The sequence below is a fragment of the Thermobia domestica genome, chromosome 2 (assembly GCF_964235325.1).
Source record: "Thermobia domestica chromosome 2, izTheDome1.hap1.1, whole genome shotgun sequence".
NCBI lineage: Eukaryota > Metazoa > Arthropoda > Insecta > Zygentoma > Lepismatidae > Thermobia > Thermobia domestica.
This window is the reverse complement of record NC_137455.1, coordinates 22789240-22809609: the sequence shown is the minus strand read 5'-3', so window position 1 is coordinate 22809609 and position 20370 is coordinate 22789240. Positions and strand designations below refer to the sequence as shown.

Here is a 20370-nt window from a genome sequence, read left to right as displayed (position 1 = left end):
AACATCGTTAAATTTGACATCAGTGGTGCCATTTGGGGCATAATAAGGGGACATATTTGTTCCTTAATCTCCGAGAGTGGCGGATCCAGGATATGATCAAGGGAGGGGCTAAGCCATAGTTTGCTGTTTTATCCAGTGTAAAGCAGTATTGAAGCCCATTTTATCCAGTGTAAACCTAAGCGTCAAGGGGGGCTATAGCCCCCCTTGGATCCGCCACTATATATATATATATATATATATATATATATATATATATATATATATATATATATATATATATATATATATATATATATATATGCGTGTGTGTGTGTGTGTGACAGATTCATGAAACTACTAATATCATGATCCTTCCCTCTCCAAGCAAAGCGTAAATGACGCTGCTGTTTGACACATTAAAAAAATAATTATATTGAGAGGAATGATAGTTTATCTGAAATCATTAAGAAACAATTTGTTTTGCTTAGTAAGTCTAAAGAAATGTATTGTTTTCTCAAGAGCATTTGAATTCATGTAATAAACATTCGTGAAACCGATGATGATACTTCCGTTTTCTCTCTCTTTTTTAAAAATTGATTTGACATTTTCATTTTTATAGACATTCATATTTTGCCCTATGTGGCCGGTCACATCCATTTTGTCTATTTTAACTGTACGAACTCGTTAAAGAAATACGTATTTTGAAGTATTACAACGAGCTTCTAATATATGAATTGGTACATAAACCAGATCTAAATTTATTTTGCAAAATTTCACCAAACACGTCACAGAATTCTTATCTCTGAAATAAAAATATCAAATATGTCACTTCTGTATTATTAAGTAGATAGTAATCCGTTTTTAATTAGTGTTTATGGATTGTTCCAAGTACATAGTTAAGAATTTCTCTAGTTGTTCACCAAGAATCAGCTCAGTAAATGATTTCTTATAATCATTAACAACAGCAGCATCAACAGGTTGTTGTTTTATATCAAGTGGCTTCCATTTCAGTCTGTGAGAGAGTGAGGCAACGTCTAGCGTGAGGGAGTTTTTCCTCAGTAGCCAACCACGAAGTCACATTCCTGACCCTTTCAAGTGACTTGCGTGGTAGCTTCGCAGCTACCAACCCTCTTCTCACTTAGCTTCAGCCATTTCTCCCCTTCTTGAGTAATTTACCCGTGTTTTTGTTTTATTTGTTTATATATCATACCTTTTTCGTGCGTTTCCCCCTTTCTTTCCTGTTTTACGAGAACAGGTATGGAAGAAAAAGAAAAAAACGAACATTCTTTTCAGTCTCAGCAGATGAAGTTGACTTTAAGTTCATCCAAGATCGTTTGTAAATGAAAAGTACAATGACATGAGGATGTAAACACGTAAACACATGAATTGTGTCAGAAAGTGCAGTACGCATGGTCCCAAGAGAAGGAATAGTTGCATTGTGGTTCCCATTTCATGTAACATTAGTGTTGAAAAGGAACACTAAACTTAAGCAAACAAACAACAACATTACATTCTAAAATCAATAATTTTTTGTATTAGGTTACAGTTGGTATATTGTCAGCTAATATTGAATTCAGCCATACTTTGGAGAAACAAATTCCCGTATTTTTCGCCTCTGTCAATAAGAGGAGATGTCTTATTCAAAACAAGTAATATATATATAAACTCAGATTAGCACGGATGTATACCGAAATTTTTCCAAAACATTTTTTTTTTTTAAGAAATCAAAGGCGTACGCAATTCTGTCCTGAAATAATGGTTCTTGTATGTTTCGTGATTTTTTTTAAATACTGTGTCTATATGAGACTTGGATCTACAGTTTTATGTACAATTCGAATCAGTTACGTTCCCGGGATCGAATCCTGTTCTCACACACATAAGTCGCGAATGCTAACCATCTAGCTGGTAAAGTTTGCCCTCATCCTCTCATATCATTTTTAGCAGTAAGTAGCCGGGGCTGGTGGGGTGGTCCTGTAACCCTGTTCTGTTGGAAGCGAGATAATGTACTAGGGAATGGCTTGTATTTTAAGGATTGATGGTCTATGCACTTGTTAAGTAGATTTTCCTACGGAGCAAAAATTTAGGCTGTCTTATCTCGAAATGATCTCATGAAAATGACACCTAGTCTTGGAAAGTATTCCTTTCTGTTGAAAGAGCTCTGTCTCGTCTCATATTTCATCACGAATGTCACATCACGTCTCGTTTCATGAGTGGCCCTACTGCCAGCTGCACCAAATTCAAGCCTAGCTCAAAGTTTGTAGTTCACACTAACAGTATTTCCATCATTCATAGCCTTGGTATTACATCAGGACGCAAAACACAATAACTTAAATTGAATCCCATGGCCCCGCGTAGCGTAGTCGCTAATGTTCTCGCCTTTGGTGCGAGCAGTCCCGGGTTCGATTCCAGAAAATGTATAAAAGCCTTTTAAAGGCCAGCGATCCTGAGTGAGATTTTCCTGGGTTTTTCTCATTCACAACAGGTAAATGCCGGAATGGTACCTAACATACAGGTCCCAGGAAGCTTCCGTCCTTCCTCAATCCTTTCTTCCTTCCCTTTCCTCGGATAATGTGATCGTCGAGTGACCTCATCCCTCATGCGTAACAGGCTAACATGGCCATAGGTGCCGAAAGCCCATAAATTTAAATCCTAATCCTTAAACTGAGCCCTAACTGTACGTCACCCCTTCGCAAAACACAAGAACTAAAAATGAGCCCTAACTGTAAGTAACCCCTTCAGAAAAACGTTCTGTAAGTTTGGCCCTATCCGTGAGTCAGTGCTCTTAAGAAGCGAATCAGTTTTATTTATTTATTTATTTGCTAATAGTTTATAAATGTAAATGACTGGTCATACATTAAGACAAAATTTCCACTGACAAAAATTTCCTAATCTTTATTCTTGACAAGGAAATTATAAAAGAAATAGAGATTTATATATATGGAGAAGGAAAGTGGAAATTTTATGAAAAATGAAGAACAGAACCAAGTCACGTGCTTCTAAGTTTTGCACGTGAGAACTAAACCTTGACCTTGTCTTGTCATTTTCCCAGACGTGTTGCACTGTTTCATGTAATTCAGACAATAATAACGTTCTCTCCCTCGTTGGCTTAGTGAAAATGTTTCCCCACACACTCATCATGTTAGTCTATTATCTTCAATTCTCAATGGAACTCCGCCTTCTCTTGTCAATGAACGTATGTAATACTGTACGAGTTGTTATGAAAAAAGAGTAACTTCATGGGAAAATGTGGATAATAATGACAACTCATTCGAATTATGTTTGTATACTTTACAGAGTTGGTGAAAAATTTTCCCTCCTTACGTTCGTTTGTCAATAATATAGACACTTTAGGTCCGGATTAATCAGTAAGCTGAGAAGGTTGAAGCTTGGGTTAAATGGAAGCCTAGATGCGGCATATTTGGCTCGCTTTCAGGCTCAGATTAATTTCTAGGCTGAGAAGGCCGTAGCCAAAAGCATACAGCCTAGAGACGGCATATTTGGCTCCCTCTCCAGGCTCGAATTAGTGACTAGGCTAGTAGGCCAGAGCCCATAGCAGTATGCAGTCTAGAGAGGCATATTTGGCTTCCTCTTCAGGCCCGAATTAACAACTAGGCTGAATAGATCGGAGCCTATAGCGGTATGCAGCCTAGAGACAATACATTTTTGTACTCACGCAACAATTTTTATAGAGGAAGTTTGGCTACGAGCATATAATTTGAAGTAGGCCTACTCAGCAACAAAATTGTTGTGGAGGTACCACAAGATTCTGAAATATGGATATTTAGACAGGGCACATACTAGTTCCTAAGTGAACTCTTGATCCGACTACGGTAAGTCCCATATTATTGGAGCTATGAACCTTTAAATTTCATTTTTTTTTCATGTTTTCGGCAGCCTTTAACTCCGAAATGACGGATTTCTGCACCCAGATTGGTCTATACTTTTTGTCTTATCTTAGTGTCAGGGATCACCTCCCTAACGTTATCGGTGCTGTTTTGAGACACACTGTATAAGATCTGCTTTTCCCACTCTTGTTTATTAGATCTACTTTCTGTTTGGCGTAAGAATTAATATCTCAAAATTCGTTTATTCATTTCTTTACATGTTGAATATTACTCTTTTAATTTGCAAAATATAAAGAAAAGGTTTCACAGTTAATTATCTGTTAGTGATTAAATATATTTTTGCTTTAACACAATAAGATCTTAGTATTTAACTATATGCATCTTTCCATTTGCTTGTCAGAAAAGACGATATATGAAGAGACCTGGGACGGCAACGGGAGTACAACAAAAGACATTGACACTCTTTTGTCGTTAGCTAGAAATACAACGAACAATAGCTGAAAGAATTTTTTAGTACTACCTAAATTCACTTAGGGTTAATTCAAAAAAATGCAGGCGGTGTTAAACTTACGGTACTAAATTTTTGTTGAATTCATTAGCAGAGCAATTCGAATACGTTAGCAACAAGAATATAAAAACAGTGTTTTTCGCTTCGTCTCTAGTGCAGTACGTACGAAACGATTGTATTACAATCGCCGTCTGTGTTCTCAAGCTACACAGCTCATATATGTATACAGAAAATGTCTGTATTCTTCGAAGCTTTGATTTTCAGAGATTAGCCACCACACATGACACAAATATTTCACAAGAACATCTGTCTTAGAAATACACCCACGGAATAGGTTAACTGTGTGCTATTACAGGTAACGATAGTTGTTGATTTTTTTTAATTGGTTAATGTGTAAAACATCGGTTTCTGTTGCCGTTCTTTTTCCGTAGTTACTTTAAAAAAAAAAAAAAAAACAATTCTATACCTCGTATAATCAGGCAATCTACTTAGTTGCCAAATGATTCTCGGCAGGGCCAACATCAGAAATTCGATGGCTTTATCAGAGAGATGCGTGCTATTTGCTCCATTGCACTGAAGCATTACTTAATATTAAGAACAAAATACAAGAATAAAATACTGTATATAAAGAATAAAATACAAGTTTTACTGAATATTAAGAATAAAATACAAATTCTACTGAATATTAAGAATAAAATACTTGTACTGAATATTAAGGCTAAAATACAAGTTCTACTGAATATTAAGAATAAAATACTTGTATTGAATATTAAGAATAAAATACTTGTATTGAATATTAAGAATAAAATACAAGTTTTACTGAATATTAAGAATAAAATACAAATTTTACTGAATATTAAGAATAAAGTACTTGTACTGAATATTAAGGCTAAAATAAAAAGTTCTACTGAATATTAAGAATAAAATACACACTCTACTGAATATTAAGAATAACATACAAATTCTACTGAATATTAAGAATAAAACACATTCTGGTTTTGCACGTGATCTTGATGTGTATTAAAAGAATAAAATACATTCTGATCTTGCATGTGATCTTGATGTGTATTAAAAGTCGTATGTGCAATTGGATGAAGTAGTTACCTAAGTGTTTTCAAAATAAAGACTTTTAAAAAGTCAAATTTTCAGTTGTTTTTAACTTTCGTCATATCATAATCATAGTATTAGACTCTGAAGTACTTTGGATGTACACTCATGTCCAAAATTATTGTCGCATATCTATAACTGTCTTCTTGTAAGAATATAATTTGATAATGTTTTTGCAGGGTACGACTATGTGTATTTTCAGGAAATGTATATTTGTGGTAAATTTCATAGAAAAAGAATTATAAATACGAAAATTATAATGAGAAGAATAAAATGTTGCTAAATGAACAGGAGAATTTCATTTTCGTTTTATTGTTCTTATTTACTGGTCTTTTGACATGAAATTTGCCACATACATGTCTTTGCCGATTATACACATACTAACATTATTAGAAATACCGGGCAAGTTCGTTATCAAATTATATTCCTACAACAACATATTTATAGACATGAGACAATAATTTTGGACATGAGTGTACATTCTGTCTTATTTGCGATATCACTGCTGTAGAGGTCATCAAAATTTGAATGTTTTTGATACTCTTGCGTCCTTAGTTTGTAACATTGCATGGCGAGTGTAGCATTGTATGTTTTCCTTTTCCCTTTTAGATTTGAAATATTTAATGATCTTATGTAATGCCATTTAACTAGTGTAAGCTAGTTTAAACGTTACGAGGGAGTATCAAAATAAATGGTCCACCCTTTATGTAAATTGGGGACACACACGTTAATCAAATCTGAAAACGAAATATAATATTCCAGTTTAACGTCCTAGGATTATACTCTTTAGGCTAAAGGAGACGAATAATGATTAAGGCAGTAAATTATAATGGAAAAATTGGTGGAATGAAATTGTGGGAGGAAGCGGCAGTATCCCGAGAAAACCCACGGACACGATATTGTCCACTACGAACTTATTTGGTCGGGGATCGAATCAGGAACCCCATACTCCGGAAGTAAGCGCTCTATCACTGAGCCACCATGTCCACCACATGTTAAGAATCTTCATCCCGGCGAAATTAAAATACCGCTAATTTTACAGTAATTATGTGATATCTTCAAATAGATAAAAGATAATCAAAATGTGGAACAAGAGCGCCCTAGACAATATTATTTTACATGAGAAATCGTTATCACGACTCACTTATCTGCTTTCGATTTCGAGCCATTTTGAAAATCGGCATTTATTTTCGCGTTTTTAAACAGCTGAAAACGGAAAGCCACTAGATGACTTGTGACTCTTAATCAAAAGATTTGGAAAGTGTACTGAAGCCAAGGGAGATTATGTTGATGAGTAACACCTTTGTTTTCTTTCTATCACTTCCCATAGTTATGACAGAGCGGAAACTTCTGGAAACACCCTCGTATTTATATACATATTTAAGTAAAGTAATCAATGCAGGAACCTCCATTTGCAATTTATATTTGGTTCGTTGAGTTTTGTTTGTGATTTCACTGGCCAGCCACAGAAATTCATTTCATTTCTTTCTTTTTTTTTCCCTTCTTACTGAAAAACAACCTATAGTAACTACTGAAGTCTGTATTTGTGTGCTTTCGAGATGATTCTTCCTTTGCCAGTTAAGTAAGTTGCCACCTTGTGGAAAGGAATGTGCTGCGTGGTGACCTTGACCTATCACTTTGCATCTGCGAGTAATTTTCACGTCAAGTACAATGACTACTGAAGAATGGGAGCGATGGACGAGAGAGAGAGAGAGGAGAAGGGTGAAACAAACAAATGGGAAGAAAATTGTATTTTTTTTCCTCTCTCTCTTCTCAAACCAATAATATCTGTAATAATAAAGGGCAAAAAACAAGTCGAAAATTTCACAAAAACAGTATTGCGTGCAGGATAACCAAAAATTCCATTTTGAGGTTCTTTTTTTTTTCCTGTCTGCATGAACAGAAGAAATATTTCTCTTCAGAGCTGGCATGGAATGCTTAAACATGGAAGATATGTATAACGAGTGAAGGGATCTTTACAAAAGAGTGAAACGCCATGACAGTGGCGGCTAGTGTCGCCCACGAGACGAGACGAGAAGTAAAATTTCAAATTTGAGACGAGACAATACAAATTGTAATTCACTTTTCGTTTCCGCAATGAGAATAAAAACGAGAGAAATCGTTTCTTGAGTCTTGTAGGCAACACTAGTTCACCGAAATCGTAGATCTTAAACTGTTTTAGTGTTATATATATGCATAATGTAAAAGAACTATAAATTGATGATGTACAAACGTAATGAAGAGCATTTATCAATATTGAAACATATGTAAGTCATTACACATTATACTTCAATAATAAATATGGTTTGTATGTTGTTATATCACACCTTTTGTGGGCCTCCCGTGACGAGAAAGAATTCTGATAACTTTTAGATGGAATTAAGAAAACAATCAGAACATTATTGTTATACTTAAATTTACGAAACGATAAGAGAAAAGTTTTCTGAAAATAGAGGTGAGACAGAATTCTTCTAGAATCGAGACGAGACGAATTCTGCAAAACATCGAGACGAATCGGGAAAACGTTTGGTCAACGTTAATGGCGGCACTTAAGAAATGTCACATCGGTGAAAATTTAAGGAAGTATTAGTAGCTTCAGATGGCTTCAGAAATCTGTGTATCTTAGATTATTACATTAGATGAACTTTCTTCCCTTGCTCGTAGCGATAACTTTTTTTTTTTTTTTTTTTTATCCCTGTCTTCCCTCAAAGGCTGTCACTGAGTTACGTCAAAATAGAGGTCCCAGCTTCAAAATCTTACGTCAATATATCTGTACGGTATATAACTTCTTATTTCTCATAGTTAAATTCAGTTTAATATAAATTGCCTAACACGTAACACTAAAGCAATGATTGGGTCGCGGTGGCTCAGTGGTAGAGCGTTCACCTCTGGTGCTTGGAGTCCCTGGTACGTCAAGCGAACTTCGTGGTGGATAAACACCGTGTACGTGGGTTTCCTCGCGGCTCTCCTGTTTCCTCCCACTTTCTTCATTCCACTATTTCATTCATTATTTCATCATCACCGTCTCCTTTAACCTAACCGGCATAACTGTGGGACGTAAAACTCAAAGGTTTCACTTCATTTTTAAAGCAATGATTGATTTGATTTGATTTCGAATTTTAGCGTCCCTTTCAGCAGAAAGACTATGTGAGATATGAATCTACAGCTTAAAGTGGGATCCGAACCACGTGAGTCCGGCCGGAAATTGTACTCGGGTCCTCCACGCCAAAGGTGCATATGATAACTATTTAGTCACAAAGGAGCTCAACAGTGTTTAAAATCTAAAATTTGGTTGAACTAGTGTAGCCACAAGACGCGTTAAATCTCTCGTCTCGAATAAAAAAATAACACTTGTCGTCTCGTTGACAACACTACTAAATATTAATGTTTTTTGAGGGGGAGAGAATGAAATTTTATTAAGACGAAGCGCAACTTTGGGGTCAATAATTCGGGAACCTTGGGTCTGCATAGGAAATTACACATAGGTACGAAGCAAGCCAAGGTCAACTTTTATGCCAAGTTTAGTCAAAACCGGATGAGCTTTGATAGTACAAACTGTTATATACCACGTGTCGTTTCAATGAATTTGCTACTCTTTTCCAATATGCTTTATTCCTTTGAATTTCCTAATATTTTCCAATATGTTAGAAATTGTTATTTCCTTAAGGGAAATTCAAGGAAATTCCTTGAGGTATGTTGCTGCTGATAAGACAAACAAGATAATGCTTATTCCAGGTTATTTTTGGTACTCTGTATCGTTGTAGTATTAATATTTCCACAAATAGAGACAACCTCTTCCTCCTCACTCCCCTTCTCTCTGGTGTCTTTCAAGGTCAACAGAAAAAAAAAATTGTTTGTGATTAATTGTGGAAAGCCAAATAAAAAGCACGAACAGAAAATAAAAGGAAAAAAAAAAAGACGAGAGATTAAATCTATTTGCTATAGATTATCGCAAAGAAACAGAACCTTGAAATGCGGATAATATTTTCTTTTTCTTCGTGTTTATTCTTTGAATACGAGAAAAATAAAGAGTAAGATAATAAAACAGCCTTGTGTACCTTGACTCAAGTAATACACAGTTAAAGACATAAACGGCCAAGAACTAGTTATGAAAAGTTGGTCAATAAGTAATGTATGTGCGATGGCTCAGTGGTAGAGCGCCTTACCTTTGGTGCCTGGGCCGGGGTGCCCGTTTCGATCCCCGGCCAAGTAAGTTTGTGGTGAACCAACATTGCGTCCATGGGGTTTCGCGGGGTTCTCCCGTTTCCTTCCACGTTATCGTTCCACCAATTTTTTTTCTATCATCGTTCACTTGCCTTAATAGTTGCCTCCCTTAGCCATGGGAGGCTAACCTAAAAGATCTTCACTTCATTTCAAAACAGTTACATACAAGATGTTACAAGGAATTCTCACAATATTTTGGGAATAGATAACTCACGTTCGATCCCAGCCTCCGCCAAGTGAGCTTTGTAGTGGACAAACGCCGTGTGCGTGGGTTTTCTCGGGGTTCTCCCGTTTCCTCCCACTTTCTTCATTCCACCATTTCATTCATTTCTCATCTTCACCGTCTCCTTTAGCCTAACCGGCATAACCGTGGGACGTAAAACTTAAAGATTTCATTTCATTTTAGATAACTCACATCAATATAAGGAAAAAAAGTTAATATGGATCTGCATATGGAATGGAAGTGCATAATTTCGTAGTTACAGGATGCCGAAGACGTAAAAAAAATGAACTTTAAAGGTCCATAGTTCCACTACTATAGGACCAAACGTAGTCGGGTCACGACATCACTAAGGAATTAGTTGTGAACTATCCAACTATCCATCTTTCAGAACCTCCGGTACTTGCATAATCATTTTTTCGAGAGGCTGTTTGGGAATACTTGATTACTCTGCATCTAGCACTTTAAAAATTGGTGTGTACAGCTCACAGATGACGAGAAGAACCCTAGCAGAAATAGTGTGACGTAGGTATGGGCTCGCCCACTTTTCGCACGGGGGGTTTCAAATGACACCACGAAATAGCACACAGATAACTATCCGGAGTAGCAGACGACATCTAAGTATAGGCTACACCTCAAAAACTGAAAATGGACTTGACCGTGTCGTTGACCTTTCCCCGCTACCCCTCTTTTAGGGTTCTTCTCGTCATCTGTGAGCTGTAAGTACTGTAGCATTCTTAAACATAGATATACGTATATATAGGAGTTTGAGAGCGTATATATATATATATATATATAGTGGCGGATCCAGGATATGATCAAGGGAGGGGCTAAACCATAGTTTGCCGCTTTATCCAGTGTAAAATAGAATTGAAGTCTATTTTATCCAGTGTATACCTGAGGGTCAAGGGAGGGCTATAGCCCCTATAGCCCTCCCTTGGATCCGCCCTTTTATATATATATATATATATATATATATATATATATATATATATATATATATATATATATATATATATATATATATATATAGTGCGGGTTTCTTCAACTACCAGCATAAATTGATTCATAAATCTATGTTTTGCATCATTCTGTCTTTACAGTGTACAGCTTATTGTTGTGTTATGTCATTTAAGACTTTCTGGATATGCCCATCTATCCTTTTTATGCAGAACAAATTAGTAATAAAAATGCAGAAGAAATATCAGAAAGAAATCGAGTATGGCTTATGTGTGTAATTGAAAGAACTATCACAAACACTCTTTTGCTGTAGCTGAGAAAAACAATCTTTCAGGATTAAGGCTACGAGATTCGAGGCCTAGTCTTCCTGCTTAAGAAGAAAAAATACCGTTTATCTATTCAATAAAACTATCGTCTACCCGAACATTACAGTACGAAACAATTCATGAGATAACACACGTGTCTGTTGCAGCGTAGGATTTAAGACATTAAAACCGGGACAGTCCAAAAAAAAAAAAAAAAAGCATTTTCAGATACAATGGACGTCCTTCGGATCATATGCAACAGTTTCTTTCAACAATTAAGATTACTTTCTTTTATTTTCAAAACACACAATGAATACATTCCTGCACGTCTAATCCATATAGCTGCATTCCTTGTTTCTGACATTTTCTGTTCCAAAAACCCTTTTTTTCTCTTTCGTCTATACAATGTAAAATTCTCATACTCTTTACGGCTTTTGTTACTCTCTTAGTAGTAGTCTAAAAAAGAAAAGAAAAAAAAAAGAAGCTTACATTGCAAAATGTGTCCCAACAATAGGAGCAAATGTTTTTTGAGTCATTGGTATATTCTAGATTTTTTAAAGAAGTTAACATGCCTATTTTATTGCGCACATACTACTATAGTCGTTTGAGACAGCAATTTGTTTTTAGTTAAATACTTGTTTTGAAGAACCAAAACTTAATTCTCATTTCACATTTTTTTTTTAACAAGTTGTGCAGCAGAAACACTATAGGGTGAGGCAGAAGTCCGGCACCACCCTTTTGTTTTTGAAACGGCTTAAGGAAAGATGACGAAACTTTGGATGTGGGTAATTCGGGTGAGGGTGCACTTGATCGCCATGTTACATACCTATGTTCAAGGGGACCGATTTATCTGTAAATTGGGGCCGCGGTGGCTCAGTGGTAGAGTGTTCACCTCTGGTGCTGGGGTCTCGGGTTCGATCCCAGCCCCCGCCAAGTGAACTTTGTGGTGGACAAACACCGTGTGCGTGGGTTTCCTCGGGATTCTCCCGTTTCCTCCCACTTTCTTCATTCCACCATTTCATTCATTAATCATCATCACCGTCTCCTTTAGCCTAACCGGCATAACCATGGGACGTAAAACTTAAAGATTTCATTTTTTATCTGTAAATTTGGAGGGGGGCATTCAGATGCAGAAGGTATATATATTAGGATTTTAAGACAAATTGCATTCTAATTATGCCTAATATTGTGTATTCATAATTACAATAGGGGTCACATGAGCTTTGGGGGGAGCCCGGCGCCCCAGGATCGGCGCCCTTGCCTATGTTATGGTGGCATGAAAGAGAGGGAGGGGGAGAAGGAGGCTACAATTGATGAGTAATATTAAAACAGAAAAATCGTAATTGAAGACGAAGAGATTAGCAGAAGACCACGGAGCATGGAAGCTTCTCAGTTGCAATAATATATATATATATATAATATGAAAAGCAAAATCTAAATGTGCTTACAACGCATATACCTAGGTATACACAAACATGAATATATTCTACATGTTTTGGCATTGGCACTGAGAAAATCAGCCATTTGCTGATTGCAAACTATGCAATGAAGGATGTGTACTAAAAGTCACTGCAAAAGTAGGGAAAGAATGGTATTTATCAAAAAGAAATTACGGGTATTATCGTGAAAATACAGACATTGAAGTGACTGTGGGCTAGAAATATTTCAAGAAAAAAAAAATGATGATTATGGACAAATGCAACTTTTGACCAAGACACAAGAAGAAACCTAAGAAATTCTCATACAAGTAGGTGTGATGAAACAAAGAAGCACTACCGAGTTAACCGTGGAAGAAAATTTTACGTGAAGAAGCTTTGGAGAGACCTTAATTCAGCAGTGAATTGACAGTGGTTTACTTTGATCTAAAATGTATATTATGGGAAGATTTTCAAGTGAACGACCCAGAATTCAGTTTATGAACAAAGTTAAAGGGGACGTACATACCAAGAAGTAAATAAAAATTTTCGGTAGGAAGGAAGTCCTTGGACGACCATTAAGCTTCCAACGAACATTTAGAGTTGAGAAGGCCAAGAAGATACACAAGACCTGCTTGCTGTTGCTTGTCCTACCCTTTGTCATTGTTCCAAACTACCTTTCATTGGCAAAATTGATTTTCTTCTACTATGTTATACATTCATCATTTTGTTTCAATGCTTACGCTTATTTTTTTTATTTTTTTTTTTTTAAGATCAGCTTCCCTTTGAGTACCAAGGCTAATGAGACATGGACCTCAGACTAAATTGAACGACCAAATCCTTTAATATCGGAAATCGTGTCCGGGACCTTGTCACCAAAGGCTTTAAAAAGAAAAATTGTATCTGATCGGAATCATATTTATATGGTAACAGCGAATATGTTGTCTTTTAGTAGATCTACAAGTTTATGTGTACATATGTGTGCAAGCACGGACTAAGTGAAACAAGCAAGATATGTTATACACAGTATTTTTCGTTTAGGGAACTATGTAATGCGAAAGCAAAAGTCTGGGAAAAGACTGCTTACTAAGAAAGCCAACAACCTATATGCAAATGATGCATGATGCATGAGTAATGTATAATTTTTTGCGTGTGTGAGTGAGTGTCTTCCAGTTCTCGAAATATCGTGTGCTCCATCACGTGTCACTCATTTTATGTGGTGTAATGTCACGAGAGAAGATGTTTCGTGGCTTTTCTGGTTCCAGCAAATAAAGCACGAACAACTGTCTCCCAATAAAGATTGCAGAAAGTATTTGGTTGATGTGGCTGTCATAAATCTTCTCTGAGATAAAGTCTAAGTACATCTAAGGATGTGTACATTATACCGCTTTTTCATCATCATAATTAAATCTTCCTTCAATAAAATTTAATGGACATTTTCGATATAGGTAAAGTAACATAGAAAGAGTTGGTTTCTATCAGATTAAAGAATTACTAATACATTGTTACAGTAGAGTTCCGAAAACTCGGCCTAATTTGGACCGAAAGGTGGCCAAGTTTGTGAAAATGCCGGGTTATTGGGAATAGGGTTAAAAAGAATAAATACGAATGTTTCCTCAAAAATACAGTATTGTATACTTATATGTATTGGTTGCTTGAAATGAAATGAAATCTTTGAGTTTTACGTCCCATGGTTATGCGGATTAGGCTAAAGGAGACGGTGATGATGAGAGATGAATGAAATGGTGCAATGAAGAAAGTGAGAGGAAACGGGAGAACCCCGAGAAAACCCACGCACACAGTGTTTGTACACCACAAAGTTCACTTGGCGGGAGCAAGGTTTCAACCCAGGACCCCAAGCACCAGAGGTATTGATTGCTTGAGAATACAACAGAGAAAAAAAAACTGCCAAAATACCCTTAAACAAAGGAAATGTACGTACTTTATAAAGGGTTAGAGCCTTTACTATACATGAAAATGAAAATTAATGAGCATACACTGTACAGTAATTTACCTGATAAGATAGATCTCAGAAAAATACTTTATGAAGGCATAAAACTGTCTATAATGAAAATTAACTAGCAGATTTTGCAAAATCTGGCTACTTTTGTTTATTTATTTATTTATTTATTTATTTTTGAAAATAAATCTAAATTAGAATATGCATCAGTTATCTGGAATCCATACTTAAAATCTGAATGCCAGAAAGTTGAGCAATTACAAAGTAAATTCTTGAGATATTTTACCTACAAAGAGACCGGTCTTTATCCAAAATTTGAACACTATACCAATCTTATTGATAATTTTAAATTCAGGACGTTAGAACAAAGAAGAACACTAACTGACTTAATTTTTCTCTTTCGACTTCTGCATAATAAAATTGACTGTCCAGCGCTGTTACAAAATCTATTTATTCAAGCCCCGTCCCTCAAAACGCGTGCAAAAAATAATAACATATTCTTTTGCCGGAAAGCAAGAACAAATATACTGTATATGTCACCTACTTGGAGAATTAGTGCTGCTTACAATGCAATAAGTAAAGAGAATGTGTTTTTGGATATATTCAGTAACAAAGAGCGTCACTTCAGGAACCAAGTTTTGGAAATCCTATGACTCATGGCTTATTTGTACACTTAATGTATTTTATTTGTCTTGTCGTGTTATTATGTATTTATTTATGTATGCATTTAAACTTATTTATCATCATTACTCTTACTGGTTAACTGGACATAAACACTAATGTTAACCTTCTGGAGTTTTATACTCTGTTGAGGGTACAAATACAAATACAAGTAATGTCCTATTGTTTTCCGCAATGCATGTGTTTTTCCGTCCCGCCAGGGTGTGACCGAGTTATCTGGACTACTGGGTTATCGAATGCTGAGTTTTAGAGAGACTACTGCAATAATAAGGGGCTCTCTAGCTCAATTCTCCTGGAGGTCAATAATTGAGCGCGACTCTATATGAGAACGAGCCTATAAGAGAATAGTGAGTCAGAGCCAGAATATGGATGATCACGAGCCCCAGTGAGGTTCGTGATCTCGAGTAAATGCGTGTGTGAGTTACATTGAGTATAGCAATCCCGATTTCTTAGCAATCACAAAGCCCAATAAAGTTAATGATTGAGGAATAGTGAGTCCGAGCTTGAATTTCTACAAACCTGAGCTAACGTGAGCCGTAAAAATTAACGAGCCCAACCCACACGAGCTTGAGCTCAAATTTCAAAATGTTCATAAGGAATAGCTTTGTAGAAATCAGAAATGTTGACTCTTTAGGTGAATGAATAAAGTAAAAACCTCGAATAATCAGACGAGAAATTGGTAGGTTGGAAGCTTCACAACTTTAAAGTCAAATTTTTGCCACGATCTTTCCAGTAATTTCCTAACTACTTATCCCCTGGTCTATATAATTGTTTTCCTACTTCATTACGTAGTTGATGTCTCCGAAACCCATAAACATTTTGTATATGTGTGTGTAAAATTGTGCTTATGTGTAGCCGAGTGGTTAACGCACTGTTTTGGTACGTATAGTCTCGCATTCTATTTCTGGTAGAATCACATAATTTGGTATTGCCTCGGGGTTATGAGACAACTGGGGAACTATTCGGGCACAGTTTAGAAATCGAGACACAATAACTTTGGCAATCCATACGGTGATCACACATCACTTAATTTAAAAGCCGTTTGGCTGGCCATAGTTTTTACGTAAAATCTATGTCTAAAGAGAGTCTCTGGTTAAAACTGTTTAATATCATTAAGATAAATGATAAGAACAATAATATAAGTAAATTTAAAGATATTGACTTTGTACTGTAAAGTAGGATATTTGACAAGACCGTTTAAGAATGCATGTTTAATCATCCACATTGGTTTTGATTGATATCTGCCAAATACTAGAGTTAAGAGTATAGCTTCATTATAATTTAATGTTAATTACAAAGATGTTAGTTAAACACAACTTTTAAGTTCACCAGATAACATAATACGCTATATTCAAAAAAAGCATGTTGATGAATTTTACTGAATATCTTACAGACAACGAAAAACATCAAAAAAATTGAAAAGTGAACGAGATATTACATGAACTAATTGTTTCCAAAACGGGGACTGCTGCGGCTCAGTGCTAGAGCGTTTATCTCTGGTGCCTGAAGTCTCTGGTTCGATTCCAGCTCGCGCCAAATAGACTTTGTGGTGGACAAACACTGTGTGTGTCTGCATGATTTTCTCTTGATCCTCCGAAGATCATGTTTCTTCCCTCTTTCTCCATTCTACCATTTCAATACCATGATCAGAATCTCTCTCTCAGCCTTGATGTATAATCGCTCGAGGTTAAACTGAAATCGTGAAATGAAATCTGTAAGTTTTACGTCCCACGGTTATGCCGGCTGGGTTAAAGAAAACGGTGATGAGTGAAATGGTGGAATGAGGAAAGTGGGAGGAAGCGGAAGAACCCCGAGAAAACCCTTTCACACGGTGTTTGTCCACCACAAAGCTCGCTTGGCGCGAGCTGGGATCGAACCAAGGACCTCAAGCACCAGAGGTGAACTCTACCACTGAGGCACCGCAGCCCCCCAGCAATCATGATGTAATAAAGTGTGCACCCTTCCTATATTTTTAACGTTCTTTATTGCCCTCAATCACTAATTTGCCCTTAGTGTAGAGTCTTAACAGCCTTTCAAGATTCCTTGAGTGTTGAGTCAAATGAAATATGATAAAAATTTATAATTTTTATATGTAAAAACCATCAACTCAAGCAATACAGAAGTAATTTGACGGATATAGCTACCGGTATATCTGCAGAAGACACTTGTAGAACAATAAGAAATAATTTCTAACGAAGCTGACAAGGAATTTGAAAAAGTCTATAGTCTATCTATGATCTAGGAACCGACGATAGTCATTTCTAAACTTTAAACTGAGCGAGGCTTTTAAAACAAGACTTTAGACCTCTCTTTAACAAGTGAGAGGTTAAAATCTTAAATAGAGGGACCATATATTTGATTATGCATGTCAGGAACAATTTTCGGTAGCTTTTTCTCCTCCAGGAAAATTCCACATAGTTCTTTAATTGGTAGGTTCCGAAGTACCAATCAAGTGTATTCCAGATTTAAATTTATGGAAGATTAAAAAGAAAGAAAAATCTGTCGCAATATAAATATGTTTCCCCAAAGGATAATTCCATGTTAAATAATAGAATTGCTTTAAATTTTACCAATTATGTAAGAGAAAAGAGGAAAAAAAGTTTTGGTCGCTATATAAGAAGTATCAATGATGATGCGTTTTCTTTGAAAGACATGATGACTATTCTTGTGTAGTTGTTATTGTTATATGAAGCATATGTATACATATATGTAAGCTATATAGCCTTGAGGCTATATTCTACAGGAAGCAGAGAATCTGCCGAAGAAGCGACTGCTTTTGAGAGCAACAGAATCTCTTCAGTTAGTCGCTTGACTACCTCGAGGGCAGTTTACAGTTTCTGTCGGTCGGAATCAAGTGAGTTCCGCGTCAACACGTCCATTGAAGTCACTATACGCGTGTATAGTTTTTGGGCGCAGTACGCGCGTAAACGATTCGTAAAGCGTTTAGTTTACTCGTGTTAGTGTGTTTTTTGGAGATTGTAATCTCTGCTGAATGTACTATACATGTTTAAAAACTTAACTTTTAAAAGAATGTAAGAAGAGGGTTGGATTTTCTGCTGTTTTTCTTGGAGCTATCCTTGCAAGCGAGTGACTGATGCTTACTTGATACTGGGGGCTGGCTGCCTCTTGCATGTGCGTATTGATGCGCCGGTAATTTCGCTCGAGGGACCACCCCTTGATCTTCCAGAGCAGACTCCGCGAATCTGCCTGATCCTCTCTCTTCTCTCCGCTTCGTCCCGCTCTTCTGCTTGGTGTGTTTGTATGTGTTTTATCGATGGTTCAAAAGTTTTCAGCGGTAGTACACCTCTAGTAGAGGAACCGCACAGACTGGGAAATGGGCCGTACTAGCTGCGATCAGATCGCATAATACCACGTGCTGTTAGAATTTCCTGTTACTTCACATCGAATAAGACGTGTCCTGGTGCTATTTATAAAACACAGCCAATACTAAAATTATCACAAAGAAAAATAATTTGGTTCGCGCGCTCAGTTATATTACCTCCCCGCACCAATCTTTTTTTCTTTAAACCAATCAGAGAAGAAGATAAAAATTGTCATATTTTTGATTGCCCCTATCTCCCCGCCTTTTTTCTTTGTTGTGTGTAAGAAGAAGTGTGCGTGATTCCAGCGAACATTGCGTGCTTTTCCGATTTTCTTAACCAAAGCCGCGTCAAGAGGCATTCTTGATAGCCTGGAGGTCAGCAAGCAATTGAAAGCAGCGTATATACAATCTCTACACAGGTGCCTTTAAAAAAAGGACGACGGAGGTGTGGTTTTCCATCGAAACGCCCCAAAGCCAAGAGGCACAAAAGTTAACAACAGCCGGTCTTCCAACGTCTTACGATACGATTACTTTTAGTACTGTTTTTGACATGAACGGTGAAACACTCCGCGAGGGACAAAGTATTTATTATTGGTGTTGCTTCAACGAACTCGATGGAACTTCTTTATCGTCCGCGATGTTCAGTTTGATGTGATTCTATAAATCATCAACTAAGTCACTCTGTGTGTGTGTGTGTTTATATTTATATGTGCGCGCGCTTTTGTTTATATAGTAAACACTAATCTGCATACTTACTTAAAATTAAAAAAAAAATAACTGTTTACGGAGATTGGCAGGTGTGGTAATTTATGTCGTTTAGTGGAATGTGTTTTGTGTACTAATGTTGTGTGCGACTTACTTTGTCAGTGATGCAAGACCCAGAATCAATTATAATGGCTTCTAATGAAAGACATACGTGTAATTTTAAACATTATTGCATACATTCATTAACAATAGAAGCGGTGCTAAAATAAATATTAATAACTTATCAGAGACTAAACTACTTTTTACCTTCTAAAAATATCAGATATAATTTAACATATCTTCTAGTGATTCATCGTATTCAAAAGTGTTACCACTTTTCATCTTGAAATAGCTGATCGACATTTTTTATTTTTTTAAATAACGTATTTGGATTTTTTTGTGTGGTGGAGATTTTATAAGGAAATCAATCATCCTGGCTCTCTGTTACGCTGCACTTAATATGTCATCTGCGATGGAGGTAGTGGTATTTTTTTCTTTATCATTATTTTTTTTTAACGTAGTATAGTTGCATATTATTATACACTGTAGACGACTGCTTAGCATGAAATAATCCAGAGTTCGATTCGCGATCAAGGTTTAATATTTTTGGTTGTTTGAACTACTTGCATTAATTGAGTTGATTTTAATTTAGCGTACCATTCAGCAGCGAGGCTATATAAGACGTGGACCTACTGATTAACGTAGAATCCGAACCACATGAACTATTTGCATTAAGTAGTAACGAAGTTAAGTCCAGAAAACCAAAGTATTTCCGAGTTTGACACGCTGATAACACATTACCACCCTAAAAGAAATCTGGCCGGTCATAACCCATCATTGGCTGTAACACTACAGAGATTAACACTATTAAAAACGTATTAGGAAATATATGGAGAATCAGAACCAGAGATATGGAAAATCAGAATCGGGAGAGAACAACCACAACAACTGTATAAAAAGTTACGTTAAATAACTTCCAATAACTGACCATCATTAAAAGATGTATCTGCTCGATTTTTTTTTTTCTCTGGGCACGATCTTTCCATAAAACATGTATAAAACAGGTTGCATCGCAGAGACAAACGTAACACGGAAACTTT

General features: G+C 36.3%; 1 protein-coding gene across 5 annotated transcripts in view; it reads left to right on the top strand.

Moving 5' to 3' along the window:
• Positions 1 to 20370, top strand: part of TfAP-2 (transcription factor AP-2) — a 1022457-nt gene that overhangs the window by 695536 nt on the left and 306551 nt on the right. Inside the window, exon 1 of one of the 5 annotated variants that reach the window (XM_081740148.1) lies at positions 18532 to 19748. The exons of 3 other annotated variants lie outside the window; for them this stretch is intronic. In XM_081740148.1, coding sequence (XP_081596274.1) covers positions 19731 to 19748 — 18 coding nt within the window. In that variant the 5' untranslated portion in view covers positions 18532 to 19730. Of the gene's footprint in view, positions 1 to 18531; positions 19752 to 20370 lie in introns of those variants that run through there. One more of the 5 variants, XM_081740138.1, reaches the window with a different exon arrangement.